This window comes from Haliotis rufescens, unplaced genomic scaffold (genome assembly GCF_023055435.1).
Source record: "Haliotis rufescens isolate VD_foot unplaced genomic scaffold, xgHalRufe1.0.p SCAF_16, whole genome shotgun sequence".
Taxonomy (NCBI): Eukaryota; Metazoa; Mollusca; class Gastropoda; order Lepetellida; family Haliotidae; genus Haliotis; species Haliotis rufescens.
Window position 1 is genome coordinate 33,541,640 of NW_025963846.1, and position 20,062 is coordinate 33,561,701.

The 20,062-nt window shown below is 41.6% G+C and overlaps 1 protein-coding gene across 1 annotated transcript; it reads left to right on the forward strand.

The window, feature by feature from the left end:
- Positions 1–2,081: 2,081 nt before the first annotated feature.
- Positions 2,082–15,349, forward strand: LOC124133897. Its single transcript, XM_046498482.2, has 6 exons — positions 2,082–2,236; positions 5,309–5,390; positions 7,297–7,313; positions 8,137–8,307; positions 11,722–11,790; positions 15,287–15,349. The coding sequence occupies exons 2-5, from the start codon at positions 5,318–5,320 to the stop codon at positions 11,776–11,778; spliced, it is 318 nt and encodes a 105-aa protein (XP_046354438.2). The 5' UTR covers positions 2,082–2,236; positions 5,309–5,317; the 3' UTR covers positions 11,779–11,790; positions 15,287–15,349.
- The last annotated feature ends 4,713 nt before the right edge of the window (positions 15,350–20,062 follow it).

Consider the following 20,062-nt stretch of genomic DNA (forward strand, 5'->3'; position numbering starts at 1 on the left):
TCACCTCGGATACCAAATATGGGCTTCACACATTGTACCCATATGGGGAATCGAACCCGGGCCTTCGGCGTGACGAGCGAACGCTTTAACCACTGGGCTACCCAAGTACAACCTGAAAGTCTTCCAACATAAGGACCTCCCTTCCCATCTCTTATTACTGGGGAAAATATATCTTCCTGGTGCAAATAAGTCATTTATAATGATCTTGTGATCCGTTCAAATAGATGGATGGGTCGTTCAGGTGGGGCCTCGGTTTTGAACGTAGATCTATGTCGAACTAGCGTTATGAAGAGGTTGGTGAGCGAGTGAAATCCTAATAACAGCGATGAAGCTGGTGACGTCACTTCTGACGTCACGGGTCTGTGCTGAGTAGCATTCTAGAATGGAGATATGATACACTGGATATGACATCTTTAGCAACATCTGGACCAGCGCCCCGTTTAACAAAGCGATCTAAGCGCTACGGGTGTCGTAAGTCTGTGTTAAAGTATGGGAGCTACGATCATCTTAGCGCTAAGATCGCTTTGGGGAACAGGGCTCTGGTCTGAAAATTGGCACTAGGCTGAGTTAGGTGGTCCATCTTCAACATCTAGTGCTTCAATAGAACAGATCCACGCTTTGTATTAATTGTACTGTTTCAATAGACCAGACCTACGCTAAATATTCATTGTCCGACAATGTACCCGAGTCTCGATCAACACGACGGCACCGTACATCCATTTACTATCTACAGAGCACGCAACAAATTGGCAGTTCCTCTACTCTTCTGATACTTCATGAAACGGTGAACTTGTTAAGGGTTTTAAATACGAAATTAAATTACCAATGGTTTATTAAGCCAGCCATATTTTGATATTATGATAATTAAAAGTATTACAAGGGTATATTTACACGGTACACTTTATTTGTGCCAATTTGTTGTACCATATTTAGTTCGACTCTGGACCCGACAATCCAGTGATTGATATAACCTACGGCCCACCTCGTCGGGGTACGATGACATGGAGGACCTTGTCACTTAACCTGACCACACGGTACATTTAGTAGCCCCTTGACCGCCTACGTGGTCTAGTGGTAGTGTGTCCGCCCGGAGAGCGGAAGGTCCGGGGTTCCATTCCCGGCCGCGTCGTACAAAAAGACGTTAAAAGATGGTACTTGTTGTTACCCTGTCTGGCGCTCGGCATTAAAGGGCTAAAACAAGGACTGGGCGGCTCGGAGTCAGTATACTGTGTCTGAGTGAAGTATTCATGTTAAACTGCGGCATGGTATCTCAGTGTGCTAGCACTATAAATCGGCATCAGTCCGGACTAGTACAAGCAGCCACACACACACGTACATGCACATCGCTATATGAGTGCAATAATCTTGGACGCGACCTCAAACCCCATTTCACTTCACCCAGTAGCCTCTTACGACCTTCATAGGTTGCTTGGCATCTTTTCTTGCTACGAACCAACAAAAAGGGTAAAATGCGTCAGTCTGACTATCTTTGGGAATGAGAATCATAGTTTGCTGAGGACCAATTCTATCCAGGAATCCGTGTGTACATGTATGGACTGCAGTATCAAATCATGACATGTTGTTAATCAGAAACGACACAAAAATCCATAATTTTAAAAATTACGAAAAATTGTACCGATGACTAATAATTCAATTACTTTTTACTGTGATCGCACTTTTTTAACGTAACTTATACTGAATGTGTCGACATATAGTATCTTACGTGGATCGATGCTCACAATGTCAATCACTGCTTTGTCTAGTCCTGACTCGATAATTCACAGACCGCCGTCATATTGCTGGAATATTGCTTAGTGCGTCGTAAAACAACAAACAAACAAACAAACAAACATATAATATCAAGTAGGTGATATGTTTGGTGTGTTTATCTTCTTGTACTCGGCTGTTAAAAATCGAGCTGTTTATTTTTAGCCATTCTATTTTTATTTTAAGGCCAGGTCGTGCACACGTGTACATGAATTGGCAGTTTAATGTGTCTTTTTAAATTACGTTATTATAGAAGTCTATGGGAAAGCATTTGGTGGTGAGAAGCCTAGTATCGCTCGTGACCTTATCTGGTCTGTCTCATGAAGTCACCGTGTCACCTCGAGAAGGAGGCGGTCCTGCGTTCTGGGAGCGGCGGTCTGACGTTGTAAACATCTAGGTCTGGGATTGTTGATAATAAAACATATAAACACACACACACAGTCAGACCGTCAGCAATTCTTGAAACAAGGTAGGTGTGCTGTATACGAGAATAATATTAACCTATAGTCTCACCTATGGTGGTAGGTATGTCATTTTTCAGGTATGCTAATATTTGATGTTTTTACAACAAAGCTGGTATTTTATTTAATATGGTGAATAGATCTTACTGTTGACATTTGCGCTACAGCTCATGAATCGGACAGTACAAAATGACCCTGGCTTGGTAAATATAGATGCTTGTGACGACGAGTGTATTTTGTGTAAAGACTGGCAAAGTGGATTGAGTTTCAACTCACAATCCGTTATTCGATCTGGACAGAAGGAAAGCGTTTTAGAACTTGAGTTTTTCTCGTTTATCAAAAAATATTTTGAAAAGTAAATATTTTGATTCATTGGATCCTGGGCCCGAAAGAAACCTACATTCTATTTCTTGACCTATGATTTTCACGTAATGGTATGAATAATTTTTTTATTTGTCTTTTGTTTAACGCAACACACAACAATATGACGGCGGTCCGTAAATAGTCGAGTCTGGACCAGACAATCCAGTGATTGGTATCATGAGCATCGATCCATGCAATTGGGATACGATGACATGCATCAAACCAAGTCAGAGAGCCTGACCACCCGATCCCGTTAGTCGCCTCTTACGACAAGCATAGTCGCCTTTTACGGCAAGCATGGGTTGCTGAAGACATATTCTTCTCCGGATCTTCAGGGGTCATTAGTAAAATTAACTTATGAATGCATGTCCTAGTTCGCCTGTACTTCCAACTCCATCCACGGACATATCCAGACTGCAGCAACACCTAGGTAGCCATGCCAATACTTGGTGGACTGGCAGATGTGCGTTTTATAAAACCACCATGCATAATTGTCAACTGGATCTTTCCAAAAATGTATCTAAATGTTATCTTGCTTGAAGGCATGACAACGTATTTATTGTTGTGTAACGACGTTCAGGGCTACATCTTGTCCCGTCTGATGACGTTTCAAGGATGCATATAGAAGAAGTTTATTCATGAAAGAAGGCCACATGGCCCAGACTTCATTTACAGGAATAATATATGCTGTGCACATGCAAAATCTTCTTACAGCAAACGTTAATATTTTTTACATTTGTATTTACATTGGTAAATGTCTTTTTAAATATATGGACAAGGTTTTTAATAACAGAATCATTTCTGGTAGATAGAAGACTGATAAATATTTGAACAGATGGTTGCACGTGGTAACATTTTGGAATTCAATTTTCTCTACTCCTTTTATAAAAAGGACAAATTAACAAAAAATGGTATTCATTTTCTATTTCATAGCGGTTACATTTCATACATAAACTAAACGATGACTCTGTGGTTGTATTAAATCGGGTTTTCTGTACATTTAGATTATGGCTTAAACAACGGAATTTACATAAAGCTAAAAGAAGATCTCTTTTAAATGCTAAAGTAGACAAGTATTTTTTTGGGTTCGATTAGTGATTTATAAGATGAATAAACATCAAGGAAAGAAGAATTAGTGATTTTGTAATGCCAGTTTTGAAATTCTATATCTTTACATCGTTGTTTGAATATAACCATGAAGCATTTCATATCGCCGCAATCCTGAGACAACCATATGAAGGGCTGCATATTGTCCCTTCTGATGACATTTCAGGGCTGCATATTGTCCCTTCTGATGACGTTTCAGGGCTGCATATTGTCCCTTCTGAGACTTTTCAGGGCTGCATATTGTCCCTTCTGATGACATTTCAGGGCTGCATATTGTCCCTTCTGATGACGTTTCAGGGCTGCATATTGTCCCTTCTGATGACGTTTCAGGGCTGCATATTGTCCCTTCTGATGACGTTTCAGGGCTGCATATTGTCCCTTCTGATGACGTTTGAGGGCTGCATATTGTCCCTTCTGATGACGTTTGAGGGCTGCATATTGTCCCTTCTGATGACGTTTCAGGGCTGCATATTGTCCCTTCTGATGACGTTTCAGGGCTGCATATTGTCCCTTCTGAGACTTTTCAGGGCTGCATATTGTCCCTTCTGATGACGTTTCAGGGCTGCATAGTGTCCCTTCTGATGACGTTTCAGGAATACCGATTGTCCCTTCTGAGACGTTTCAGGGCTGCATATTGTCCCTTCTGAGACTTTTCAGGGCTGCATATTGTCCCTTCTGATGACGTTTCAGGGCTGCATATTGTCCCTTCTGATGACGTTTCAGGGCTGCATATTGTCCCTTCTGATGACGTTTCAGGGCTGCATATTGTCCCTTCTGATGAGGTTTCAGGGCTGCATATTGCCCCTTCTGATGACGTTTCAGGGCTGCATATTGTCCCTTCTGATGACGTTTCAGGGCTGCATATTGTCCCTTCTGATGACGTTTCAGGGCTGCATATTGCCCCTTCTGATGACGTTTCAGGGCTGCATATTGCCCCTTCTGATGATGTTTCAGGGCTGCATATTGTCCCTTCTGATGACGTTTCAGGGCTGCATATTGCCCCTTCTGATGATGTTTCAGGGCTGCATATTGTCCCTTCTGATGACGTTTCAGGGCTACCTATTGTCCCTACAACGTTTCAGGGCAGTATAGTCCCTTCTGATGACGTTTGCCCCTTCAGCAAAGTCGCGATGAAACGGATTTACAAATATAACTGCAAAAAGGTTGTCATCCATAAAGGTTTCATGTCTTCACGTTCTTACAACTTCTTAATGCCAATCAAGGACTTGTTATCTTGTTTTTTTTATGGTTTAACGCGGCACTTAGCATTATTCCAGCTATATAACGGTAACCTGTATATACACAGGATCAGACAAACCAGTGATTGATAGGAGCAATGTCCTACGCCGAGCCTGACCACAAGGTCCATTAAACTCCCCTCTCACGACAATCATACTTGCTAGGAACCAGTTCTAACCAGATACCCTCGTGGGGGTAAAATGATATCTGAACCAATAATGTTATCAAAAGATGTATGATTAAACCAAACAAGACATTGGAAAGTCATACATATTGCATCATACTTACTGATATACGAACGCTGGTTCGTGTGATACATCTTGTTTGTTTGTTTGTTTACACTTGAATTATTTTGAACATGTGGTGTTTAGTTGTCGACCATGTACACCTGTGTGGCTGTCGCTGTCGTCGCCGTTATCGTCGTCCTCGTGAACGGAGCGCCTTTAAATAATGGTAGGTGAGGTGAGCTGAAATGGGGTTTGACATTGCGTTGAGAGAGAGAATGTGTGTGTATCTGCGTGTTTTATAGTATACCATGCCTCAGTTAATAATAAATACACAGCTCAAACACATTATACTAACGCCGAGCCCTCCAGTCTTTGTTTTAGCTCCCTAAATGACTGTGGCCTCTAAATAGTCGAGGCTGGACCAGACGCACCAATGGTTGATATTATGAATAGCGTCCCACGTCGCAGGTATACGATACCACGCAATCAACCAAGTTCACACGGTACAACTAGTTGTATACAATTTGTTGCATGCAACACATTGCATCGTGTGAACGGGCATGTCGGTCCAACTTTTGACGTATGCAACTTGTTGGACGCGAGTTGTACGAAATAGGACATGCTCTATTTTCATGCGACAAGTTGTATGAACGCAGCCAATCAAAACGCGTATGAAAATCACGTGACCATCCAATACATTACCTCTCATAATAAACATAGGTTGATGGGGGCCTATTCTTACCCTTACTCCTCACAGAGCCTGAAATATACCAGCCTTACAATCTGTGGTTCTTATCGGAGATGGGCGGTCGGGTAGCCTAGTGGTTAAGGCGTTAGCTCGTCACGCCGAAGACCCGGGTTCGATTCCCGACATGGGTACAATGTGTGAAGCCCTTTTCTGGTGTCCCCCGTCCTGATATTGCTGGAATATTGCTAAAAGCGGCGTAAAACCATACTCACTCACTCACTCTTATCGGAGAGTCTATGGGCGCGTTGCAAGCCAGGAATCGCTTAGAGAAAGCGTTTGCGCACTCTTCCAAAATGGCGGCGCAACTACCGCCGGGTTGCCTTGACGTATTGAAGAACGTAATAGAAGAGGCTCGAAGACGAGCTGATGAAATTTATGACTACATTGAAGATGTGGAGCAGACTGAGGATGATGGGGTGTTAGCTGCCTTTGCTCATTTCCTCGTTGATCCAGTCAAGAAATTCGTGTTTTGCTGTCAAAGTCAGCCGCCATTTTGGTTTGAGAACGAAGCGACTTCAGCCAGAGATTGTTTTGCTTGCAAACGGCTGAAAGTTAGCGCTCTGTTGTAAGGCGAATCGCTGTACATTGCTTGCAAGCGATTGGCGCTTTGCAACGCAGCCTATGTGTGATTGGTACCGGCCCGGATACAGCTTCAAAAATACCCATTTCAAACTGAGCAATATCTGAGTCAGTACTCGAATAGTGTGTGGTAAATGGTTGAATAATAACAATGTATGATTATTATTTTGTATTAGTTGACCAGCATCTAATGTCTCAACTGTCAAAGAGGATCCACTAAAGATGAAGCGTTCCCCCAAAATATATCCCAGATATGTAACAGGGTTATGTACGGTTAAACCCCCCCTCAACACAAACTACGTTATATTATAAGTTAAAAAGTGGTAGAAAAACATATATGCACTAGCGATACGTCTTTCGCGCACAGATACGTGCTGTAGGCAATTACCTATATCCTATATAGGAAAACAGTAAAATTATTTATTTTAAATTGCGTTTTTTCGATACCATAAAAATGTAAGCAACCCTCATTGTTTAAGAAACATATTACATGTTATCGTGTTTTCATCAGTGTAGGCACGGATTACCCAGTCGTCTAAGGTGCCGCCATTTACTGTGCAGAGTTGCGTCCCTTTGGCATGCCAGATGATCCTAGGATCGAATCCCGGTTCGCCCTGATTATGTTTCTGGGTTTGTCAGCACCATTCCTGTGTGGATTTCACCGTGTTCTTCTGAATATTAATGACACTGCACATTTTACCCATAACGAGACGTATTCCACTTGTCTCATATATTGAGTTGATGCGTAATAATATCAACATCCCTTCGTTTTCTTCTAATCTGATAAACTGTGTTTTCCTTTCAGGTTTACCTGCTGGCGAGGTAAGTTGACTACAGTCTATTTAATCTATTTATAATCAAAGGAGACATATCTTATTCGGGCCGCTCCGTGGTCTAGTGGTAGAGCGTCCGCCCGGAGAGCGGAAGGTCCGGGGTCCAATCCCCGACCGCGTCATACCAAAAGACGTTAAAAGATGGTACTTGTTGTTACCCTGTCTGGCGCTCGGCATTAAGGGAATAAAAAAGGACTGGTCGGCTCGGAGTCAGTATACTGTGTCTGAGTGGGGTATTCATGTTAAACTGCGGCATGGTATCTCAGTGTGCTAGTACTATAAATCGGAATCTGTAAGTTTTTGTTTGTTTGTTTGTTTGTTGTATAACGCCGCACTTAGCAATATTCCATCTACATGACGGCGATCTGTAAATAATCGAATCTGGACCACGCAATCCAGTAGTTGACATCATGAGCATCGATCCACGCAATTGGTATACGATGACATGTATCAACCAAGTTAGCGAGCTTGACCACCCGAACCTGTTAGTCGCCTCTTACGACAAGCACAGTCGCCTTTTACGGCAAGCATGGGTTGCTGAAGACCTATTCTACCCCGGATCTTCGCGGGTCTTCTTCAAGTAGACATGTGTATTCTCTATACTACTTGTCGTCTCAACCCTAAGCTCTGCATATATATGAATTGTGCATTTAACTCGATCTGATCATAATGTGACTGAATGAACCATGCTCATGCTGTCGACCTTTAGTTTGCTTTTTCTTGGCCAGAAAGTACTTTATAATGTCTAACGTAGCTTAATGTTTTGTGCGTACGGGGACTCACTCTCTTGAAAGTTGAACGTTGATAACAAGGTTGACCAGATGCGGAAGCCGCGTCCCACTGCCGACAATGTGATTGGTCACTACCCTATCAAGATGATCCTTGACCTGCTGAATGTTGACCACGCTGGCCTCGCTCCGTATCTAAGGAGGGCTCGAAAGGACAGAAAACAGGAAATTGGAAACGAACTCCTTAAATTACAGGTACATTTATATTTTTCCACCTTCAGGGTCAGGTAACTTTGACGGACAAAATGGTAATCAAGAGCAGGTAGCTCTCGCCAGTCAAATAGCTACTCGGGTCTACTCGGGTTATTCCGCTACCGTCAGGTCCTTTTGCATTCATCACCACTCGCCCCTTTCCGTAAGCGTCAAGAAGACCCGTCCCCCTATCGATATTATGTGCGAAAATACGACAAACCAATAAAAATGCGCGTATGACTTCAAGTACTTCGGTCAAAGAATCCCTCAGGAATAATGTTTGATTTTACATATTTCTTGCATTTAAAAATATACCTAAGATACAGTTAAATGTGTTCTGTCATACTGTATAATACTGTAAGTTCCAATATGTTTTCAATAGCGTCTGCAATGTATATGATGTATGGGGGAAATATACGTGAATCATTACGCAAGGTGTTGACAAGTCTTTTAACTATGCCCGTTTGCGCTTAGACAGAACCCAGTCGCGAAAAATGGTCCCGAGCATTCGTGACCAACTCGTGTTATATTCCGAGACAAGCCGAATAGCGACTCGTGCCCCTCCATGGCCATTTTTGCGACCGGGTTCCGTCTTAGCGCAAACGGTTATACCTAAAACAATTGTCAACTCGTTGCGTAATGGTTCGCATATATTTCCCCATATATTATATATATATTTCAGATGCAATTTAAAGCACATCGGGACGTGCGGAATTATACAGTATGATTGAACACATTTGACTGTGTCTTGGGTATAATTTTAGATGCAAGACATATGTAAAATCAAAAATTATTTCTGAGGGATTATTTGACAAAGAACTCGAAATCATATGCGCATTCTGATTGGTTTGTCGTATTTTTGCACATAACATTCATCGATAGGGGGACGAGTCTTCTTGCAGGTCACGGAAAGGGGCGAGTGGTGACGAATGATGACTTCAAGTACTTCGGTCAAAGAATCCCTCAGGAATAATGTTTGATTTTACATATGTTTTGCATTTAAAAATATACCTAAGATACAGTTAAGTGTGTTCAGTCACACTGTATAATACTGTAAGTTCCGATATGTTTTCAATAGCGTCTGCAGTGTATATGATGTATGGGGGAAATATACGTGAATCATTACGCAACGAGTTGACAATTCGTTTAGCTATGCCCGTTTGCGCTTAGACAGAACCCAGTCGCAAAAATGGTCACGAGAGGGGCACGAGTCGCTATCCGGCTTGTCCCGGAATAACACGAGTGGAGACGTACGAGACGAGTGTGTCGCTATGATTAAGGTTATGGCTTGGGAAGGCGAAAATCAATCCCTCAGAGTTAGAAATTACGTTCGCCTTCCCCGTCATCACAAAAATTCTTATTATGGCAGATGATCGCCTTCCCGGTACTTGTTAATTACAAAGAAAACACCAATGAAATGAGGACACTATTTAATCTGGACAATGGAAGTTAGTAATTACATTCTCTGAGTTCAATTTTAACAATTTTAGTAGATTATCTCTTTCTTTATTTTTCCGTCTCACGAGTTCAATGGAAGTAAGTAATCATATTCTCTGAGTTCAATTTTTTTTTATCTCTTTCTTCACTTTTCCGTCTCACAACACCCCAGTGTCCTCAATGTATAAGTGTCCGTTGTATACATAACGAGGGTACACATCACTGATCTTTTCATTCGCCTTCCCGGTCCCCAGTCCTTTACCCCTTCATTCGCCTTTCCGGTACTACTGGTAAATAGATTTTCGACTTCCCGGCCCGACACCATGATTAAATGTTAACTGGTCCCGCTGTTGGTTCTCGCGGCAAGCTAAGCGCTTCCCTCTTAAAGGAGACAGGAACCAAGTCTATTTTACGCGGCGGCGGAAGGACAATTAAGCAATTTGCAATCTGTGAAATAATAATTTAGAATAAAGTACAGATGTCGCAAAACAAAGAGAGAGAAGTTATAAACATATGTAAGATTCAAGACGAGGAAATAATAAAATTCGCTATATGTGCTCAGGCGAATCAACAAGTTATGCAATGCGTTAAATGAAAACCTCTTCGGTTAAAGTATAATAAAAGCAATGACCTCGGCTAAGACTTTAAGCTCATAATTCTCTTCACGTACACCAGATTACCAGATAAATCATGACGAGCGGAAATCGTATCTCATAAGTGTTTTAAAAACTCATTAGGCCTTGGCGTAGCTGTTATTTATAATGCACATGCATTTGACTTAATGGATACCAAATGCCAACGCGATAATTTTATTAAGTTGTTAAAGGTAGTTTTAACATGGCATTTTGAAGTTTTACCCCAATAGTTGAATGTTGAACTGTTATTCTCAACCTCATGTTATAGTGTCTGTTGAAAAAATACCTCATTAAACCACACACAAAATAAAATAATATTTCTCCTCCCCCCGACCCCACAATCGGGCTGATACGCCGCTGATCTTTAAAACAGATTATATTTCGTTTCCGATTCCGTTTGTTTAAAGTGCTTACCACTACAAAGCTGCAGTTGCCCAAAAAGGAATTTGTGGCTCTGTATATGATGCAATTGCAAAGAATAAAAACTCAAATCAAAATAGTTTATTTACCCTGTGTACTTTTTCTAATTGATGAGAAGTGAGGTATTGTTTATCTGTGGTCACACTATCAACGCTATTTGTCCTTCGTCCGGCTCCTGTCTGGCGTAGGCGAGGCACATGGGCGCATTGAAATTAATTGTTATTATCGCAGGAGTTTTAAATAATTTGATTCTTTATCCGAAGTGTGGCTGTGAGCAATTGTTTTTCGGAATTCACTGTTCCTCTTTTTTGCAATTTTTATTCCGATCTTCTTAATATGAGCGCGCAGTGAGATCTTATAACTGCGCGCACCTCCCACCTGGCACAAAAATAGCCTGACATGAGTCAGTATACTGTGTTTGAAGACAAGTATAGATTAGGAGCATTATAAACACTTTATAGACACACCGATGCTAGCTCGAATGTTTCAAGTCAAAAATCGTCTTGTAAAGTTTGTGCCATGAGTTAATGAACATTTTACAAGAGAAATATGAAAATATATGACTTTTTGGTTTTCTTTTAAACAAAACGGAAAAGGGATTCATAAATAAGTTTTTTGTGACCTATTATTTTGTTAAATTGTTCCACTATGATTTGTTTGTTTGTGGTTTAACGCTGCACACATCAATATTCAAGCTACATCACGGCGTCCTGTAAACAATCGAGTCAGGACCAGACAAACCAGTGAATGATATTACGAGCAACGTCGGAGAACGATGACATTACACCACCCAAGTCGCCCAGTCTCATCACCCAAGTTGTTTGTCACTAGAAAAACATATATTCATATCTGACTTGAACTTCGTACCTGTAGTATTCATTAATCCTTTTTTCCTTGTCTGCAACATTCTGACGTTTTGTTGCAGTTGCAAGCCCTCCTGTATGAAGAAATTTCACAATTTCCGATCAAAATGCACCTTTAAGACATATTAAAGGTAACAATTCTTTTTAATCTGCTCAAAAAGACATAGCACTGGACTAGTAGATTATTTCGCTTGTGAACTCATCTGTGTCGTCATCTGTGTCGTCATCTGTGTCGTCATCTGTGTCGTCATCTGTATCGTCATCTGTATCGTCATCTGTGTCGTCATCTGTGTCGTCATCTGTGTCGTCATCTGCATGCAAGGGAAGCGGGTAGCATGGTGGGTTAAGGCGCCGTAACATGCTAAGAGTTGCGTCCTTAAGCCATGCCAGGATCCGCTGATAGTTGGTTCCGTTCTACGATTTTGTCCGATTATGTTCCTTGATCTATTTACTTCACATCCGTGTTCGGCATTAAGCATGTATACGACCAGTGTCATTAAAAGCTTCTCCTTGCAGTTTGCCGTCAGGCTGTGGTTGAACCCAAAACGTTCGAACAAATCTAAACGAAACCCACTCACTCATTTGCTCTGTTTTACGCGCTGTTTTATGACGCGGTACACATGTCACACCGTTGGTGTCGTGCATAGCGATGTAGTTGACTATTTCGCTCGTCACGCTGAAGACCGGGATCCATCTTCCCGTGGCAAGGGCATTAACTGACTGTAGAAGTCCAGTTTCCAACCTTGCCGAACTGGGCTGGAATTTATAGGCACGATCGTAGCGCTACCTGTGGCTATTACGAGTTATGTCCCTTCTATATCCGTCCTAATGACCAATCAGATTCCACCTCTCATATCACTTGCATTTGCTTCAAACAAAATGGCGGTGCCCAGTCATGACGATCTCATCGATAATCAATAATAATAAAACGGGTCTAACTTCACGAAGTGCATCAAATCACGTGAGCACCTTGCTTAAAAACATGAAAAGATTTGGAAAATATCTGTTGACGCTAAGTTGACGCGTACGGTGCACAAGTGTTGTAAATCCTGCAATCGATCGAAATCTGCACGGCCGTTTACGAACCGGATGTTGATTTCGTTCCAAGATTTTGATTGGACTATTCACAGACTTGTTAGCCTAACCGAATTATAACTCCATAATTGTAGTCTAGTTCGGCAAGGATTGGAGTGGACGCTTATAGTCGGTTATCTCCCTTGCCTCTGGAATATGCCCGGGTTCAGTTACGTCATATTAGTCCTTGTCTTTGGACCGCTCGGAGTCAGTATACTGTGCCTGAGTGGGATATCCATGTTAGCACTGCAGCATGGGCTAGCACAATTAAACCGGCGTCAATCCTGACTAGTACAAGCATGCACGTCGCTATGTAGTCGAATATCTTGACTGACTGACTGAGTATGGATTTACGCCGCCTAGCAATATTCCAGCAATATCACGACGGGCCGGGGACACCAGAAATGGGCTTCACACATTGTACCAATGTCGGGAATCGAACCCGGGTATTCGGCGTGACGAGCGAACGCTTTAACCACTAGGCTACCCGACCGCCCCCGAATATCTTGAAGGCGACGTTAACCCCCTTTCACCTCACCTTGTCCTTGCATAAAAACGAACGATTAAAATACCACATTACTCGGTGTATATGATTATATATTATCGATGCAAATTATTGGGGATGATTTTGCAAAAGCGACGTTTGAATTAGGTGTGTGGGTCTAGAGAGAATTGTTTATCTGACATTAAAATGTCACGTTAGATAAGATATAAAAACTCGTGATCCATTTATTTTCCTTTATCATATATACATGTATTTCAGCTGTCGTGTATAGTGATCGTGTATAGTGTATATTATCTGTCTGGGTTTGCACACATGTGTCGAGGTGTGCGCGCAAAAGTACATCTCGTGAAATCCCGAACACCTGCTTGTGACAACTGAAAGGAAGTTCCGATCAGAAATTCCCAAGTTTCGCTGACGTAGCTGTGAATGACAATTAGAACTATCTTAGCGCGATCTGTGTCTGTTAGTTACGGTGTCTTTAGTTGCCATATACGGTGTCATATTAGGTTAGCAGAAACATATTGGGCTAAGCGTATCACAAAAATGCCGCATGTTTACGGTGAGGTGAGGTGAGGTGAGGTGAGGTGAGGTGAAATTGGGTTTAACGTCGCGTCTAAGATTATTGCACTTATATAGCGACGTGCATGCACGTGTATGTGTGTGTGTGGCTGCTTGTACTAGTCCGGACTGATGCCGATTTATAGTGCTAGCTCACTGAGATACCATGCCGCAGTTTAACATGATACCCCACTCAGACACAGTATACTGACTCCGAGCCGACCAGTCCTTGTTTTAGCCCCTTAATGCCGAGCGCCAGACAGGGTAACAACAAGTACCATCTTTTAACGTCTTTTTGTATGACGCGGCCCGGGATCGAACCCTGGACCTTCCGCTCTCCGGGCGGACGCTCTCCCACAAGACCAGCATGTTTACGGAAACCTGCGGGCCACTGTAACTTCATAGCAGTCCGCTTTCCTCTAACGACGGGCTGCTGTCTCTTCATTTGCTTCACTTTTCTTGCTTGTGACGTCATCTTATAGTATGCTCAATGACGTTGCTATTTGTAACTCAGTGACCTCAGTTGTAAGTTTCTCTATAATTTTTATCAATAAAGTAACGAACGTGGTTTCTTTATTAAAAAAATGTCTTTGCTCATCACAATTAATGATATTAAAACACAAACCAGTGTCAAATAACGAATTTCTGTACCAGAATTTCCATGTGAAATGAGATTGGTGTTGGAAAAATTAAAATGGCTGTTACTGACGGTATACGGTCTCATATAAGGTCAGTAACAACCATCTTGGATTTTTACTGACGGAATACGGGCTCATGTGGGGTCAGTATTTCTGCTCTCTTATTGGTCAATCTCACTTTGAGGCATAATAAATGCAATTATGGCGTCACAAGCAAGTGACGTCATACATTATGACAGCCCGTCGACTTATATGAGTTTTTACAAGATGGCGACTGGCCAATCAGATTATTATATTCTTTAACAAGTATATAAGACAATATCCCCTGATTGTAACATATGCTATTACCCTAAAACTATTGAGCAGAGTTTAAAACAATTTCTTTTGATATCTTCAGGAAGGAAAAATGCTAGTTGTAAATATATGTCTTACAGGTTTCATATCATCATCAAAATTTGTGATAATGGTATGAAAAATTATCGGACATTTTTTCACAAACGTTTTCGTAACTTTAAAATATTGAATTCCATGTAAGCCAAAAATGGTCCTTATCCTACATTGTAATTTAAAAGAGAGATTATGTGATGGGATTCGTCACTGTCTCTTTCATCACAAAGCAAACACAGCATCGAAGCTATCCCGACGGTAGCAGCCATTTTGAATATTGGATTTGTTGGAATTTTAAAAGTCCTTTGGGGTGCATTTTGACCTTAAACCAGGGACAGTAGTGTTAGGAAATGCATGATGGGGAGATAGTATGGACAACAGTACAAATGTCTCCATGAAATGGAATAAGGAAGCCCCCCTCTTCTCCAAAATGATTTTAACATTTCCACACCTCGACTGTTTCAGGAGCGAGCCTTGGGAGAGGGAGTGCATGGACAAGCCTAATCGCAATACATCTGTGACATGGAACTTTTGATGTGTTGTTTTGTGTGTTTGCTGGATATTTTGTATATATAATCCTTTTGATGCGTTTGTTTGTACCTGGTTGCGATTTACAACGTCGGGCGTTTACACGTTGAACACTTGACGTATAGTTCACAACTCGCCTACTCCCCCTGTCAGCTAATAACTAGACTGTCGTTATCGAGGAGAAGTTGGGCTTATAACGGGAGAGGCAATGATGGAATACCGACTCGCTGCACAGGGGGATTTACAGTGCATTTCCACACACCCCGTGGTAATTCCGGGTTAGAATTGGTCCAATCTCATTAAAAACAGATCTTAGTTCTCCCATTACGGGTCATGTCAGACCGACCTTGCGCGAACTGTGACAGATGAAATGACCAATCAGAAGGCAGCTTTCTCGTGCTTTACGGCACTAATTTCAAATTGGCGACTACGCTTCGAAACATATTTTGACAAATTCTCGATTAAAAATTTGAAACCTGAACAAAAGAACATTCTGGAATGGCTAATAGATGGGCTAAATTGTATGGATGCAGTCCTTAAACCAATAACTATCGTTGGGAATAAAGTTTTCGAGGTTGCATGATTAGAAATCACATTCCGACCGGCACTTGCATAATCTGGTAAGCGACGCTCTGATTGGTCGGATGAAAGGTCGTTCTGACGTGACCCCTAATGGGATGTCTTCAGATCTTTGTTTAGCGGTAGCGAGAACTAAGGTCTGATTTTAATGAGATTGGAATTGGTCCAGCAACCTATGCTTGTCGTAAGAGAGGTCTTAATGGATCGGATGGTCAGAGTCGGTGACTTGGTTGATTGCGTGTCATCGTACCCCGACAGTGTGGATTGTTGCTCACAATATCGACCACTTGGTTGTCTGGTCCAAACATCTCTGAGGGAAATAGGGAATCATCATCACAAAATATTGTTAAAATATACTTATTACTTTCCCGTGAAGAGATCACCCGTTTAATAAACATACAGCTTTATTACACATTGTGTAATACCAAAACGCGTGCTTATGTACTCTCGGAACACGTTTCACGAACAAATATTGAAAGCTCTCAACATCCCTTGGCGTATTCAACGACATTGTGTGTGGAGATGATAGATCACTGGGAGGAGCTTATGCACACTCGATGACCCCAGCAACCTTGTTGCTAGGCTGACGTCACATGGCATTGTTTCGCCGATGGATCTTGCAACAAAATTCAACAAATTACGTCATCGGGTATTGTGACGTCATTGTAAACTTTGAGCTGCAAGGCCCCGTTCCACAAGGCGATCGTACTCTAGCGCAACGAGAGTCTTTAGTCTAAGTTAAATTATGTGAGTTGTGATAGCCTTAGCACTACGATAATTTTGTGGGACGAACGCCTGAATTCTAAAGGTGGACCATTGTATGATATTAAATTCATACGTTTCAACTTTTGACGTGTTTGAAGTATTATTCTGTTAAACTCAATTGGATTATGCCATGGATCGTGTAGGTGTCAGCCTATTTACACTCAACAGTATAATTCTAAAAACATTATAAATGACAAGTAATAAATAAAATACTAAACTCGCTCTCGTGTAAAACCAATTTTATGAAACTCGTGAATAGTTGTGGTATCTGACTCGCTTTCGCTCGTCAGATACCAGAACTATTCACTCGTTTCATAAAATTGGTATTACACGGGAGCTCGTTTAGTATTCTATATATATCCATCTCTTAATAAATGGTATGTAGATATTTAAACCCAATCAGCGATGTAGAAGTGCGCTGTAATTACTACAGTGGATTGTGACACGATGTGACCTTTGGACGAAATGAAAGAATTTAAAGTTAAAAGCTGTGATACTCATTGTGATATGGGTGTCAAAAACATGTCACCATATACTTGTTCCTTTTGACATTACATTTATTTGAAAACGTTCGAGACAACCTTTGTAAAGAAAATGGCCGCCCCTTAACGATGACATCATCAGGAACATGTCGGATTCCAGAGCACAATATATCCCCAGATAAAGGAGGATGGAGTACTCAATATGTATAACCTGGCTGAATGTGTATTATCTAATCTCTATCGGCGTTTTTTCAACCACACGTTTACTTGGCTTAAACTTAGATTATCGTTGACACTACTGTCTGAATTCCATGATAGGATCGGTCTTCACCAACCCATGCTTGTCGAAAGAGACGACTAACGGGATCGGGTGGTCAGGCTCGCTTAATTGGTTGATGCATGTCATCGTATCCCAATTGCGTGGATAGATGCTCATGACATCAATCAATGGATTGTCTGGACTATTTACAGACCGCCGTCATAGCTGGAATATTGCGGCGTTGAACAACAAACAAACAAACAAACAAACAACATTGAGGAATGATTGCGCATGCGGTGGAGTGGTTGAGGAAACACACATTGTCGTACAGCAACGTCACGTTATCAGAGCGGTGTGGAGCAAAGGGCCAGGCTTCACAAAGTGATCTTAGTTCGACGACTATCATCAGTCAGGGAAAAGCACAAACGTTACGCTAGCCGTTGCGCTGCGATTTGTGAAGCAGTGCCCCGCGTGGCTCCGCAAAGCGACAACTGTTGTAAGTCATGTTTCAGTAGCAGAGTGCGTCTCAGCGTTAATATCGCTTTGTGAAACCAAGCCCTGGTCCTGCTATCATTCAGTAGGTCAGCAGTGAATGACATGCAATGTGATCGTTTGCGGACACAGGAGTAATTTTATTTGAAATGTGGCTGTCATTGAATGCTGGATAACACACTGTGAGCTCACAATCGGCTTCAGGGGGCACGGGTGGCCCAGTCGTCTAAAGCGCCGCGATTCGCTGTGCAGAGTTGCGTCCCTTGGACACGCCAGAAACCTATGATTGTGGGTTCGAATCCCGGTTCGCCCCGATTATGTTTCTAGGTTTGTCAGCACCATACCCGTGCTCGTGGGTTTCACCGAAGTGGTAAACGTCTAAGACCTGCATCACTTCTGGCTGTCCTCCCACATTAAGCTGACACGCCGCGATATAACTGTAATACTGTTAAAAGCGGTGTTAAACCCAACTCACTCACTCACTCACAATCGGCTTCACCTAAAACGATTGCCTAGGACAATACAAGTGGGTGACATGACTTGAACATGCATGGTCTGAATATATCCTTATCTTCGCCCACCACGCATCTACACGTAGTCAGAAGTCCAAGGTGTAAGTAGTAGTAGGTATAGTCAAATCTCTTTCCCATTAAAATAGTTCAAAACTGTGAGCGACACATTTATTGAAACTTACACTCATGACTCACTGTATATATACATAGAGATTATTATATGAGCATGAGTGTCATACTGATTCTGAACATGTGAGTGTAACAATTACATAATCAGATTTATGATAATTACAGAGATATTGTATTGTATGGTATAGAAGGAGGCACAAAGGAGTGTACTTTGATTAATTATTTACTACTGCTAACAAAGTATATTGTGTACAGATGCAAAGTAACTGAAACCGACTGCCTTTTTAGAATATTTAAAAGAGAACTAGAAATACAATACAAAGTACTACAGTATAACAATGTTAATCTTGCAGAAAAAATTAAATGTGTACTGAATAATTAGATGAGTATTATTGCTTTAAGCAACTCAAACCCAAACATAAAAATATAAACCCTTGTATGCCAGTCCACGTGGCAATGTACAGGGCCATGTAAAATCGTGGACAATTAACATGAATAAATGATGTTAAAAAAAAAAAAAAAAAATAAAAAAAAATAATAATAATAATTATTTCTTTATTACCCATGATTTCTTTATCCTTTTAAACTCCCCTTTATAAAAATGATCGCCAACGTCAACAATGTGCAGCGTTGACGTCGTTTCTAGTGTAACGTCATTCCGACCTTACGTCACAATAAGAATCGCTTGACGTCAACAATGTCGTTCGGATGACTAAAACAATACAATGGTGCGCGAGAAGTGATATTTGCAAGAGTGCACATACGATTTTTAGAACTCAGTTATTTCTAACACTATTTGGTCATAAAAACAATTATGACGCTTGGTGTTCATGACACTACGATTGTACAAGTGCAAACTATTATTCTCTCACGTATTAGGAAGATGCCATTTTATACGTGTGACAGTCAGTTGTAAGGTGTACCCATGGTTTTGAATGAAAAGATTATTAATTTAGTCGCTATATGAGCAGCAATTGTTGGAAATATGTGTCATGTTTATACTATAGGTACACAATTCAATGGTATAAGCTGATAATCGCCCACTCATACACTGAACATTCTCGATAATCCAGTGTTTCATACACTGATTCATTATGATATATACCCTCTACTCGTAAAGCGACCGCCTCCGTGGTCTAGTGGTAGAGCGTCCGCCCGCAGAGCGGAAGGACCGGGGTTCGATCCCCGACCGCGTCATACCAAAAGACGTTAAAAGATGGTACTTGTTGTTACCCTGTCTGGCGCTTGGTATTAAAGGGCTAAAACAAGGACTGGTCGGCTCGGAGTCAGTATACTGTGTCTGAGTGGGGTATTCATGTTAAACTGCGGCATGGTATCTCAGTGAGCTAGCACTATAAATCGGCATCAGTCCGGACTAGTACAAGCAACCACACCCACCCACACGTACATGCACGTCGCTATATAAGCGCAATAATCTTGGACGCGTCGTTAAACCCCATTTCATCTCACCCACCATTCGTAGAGCAAAGAGGGG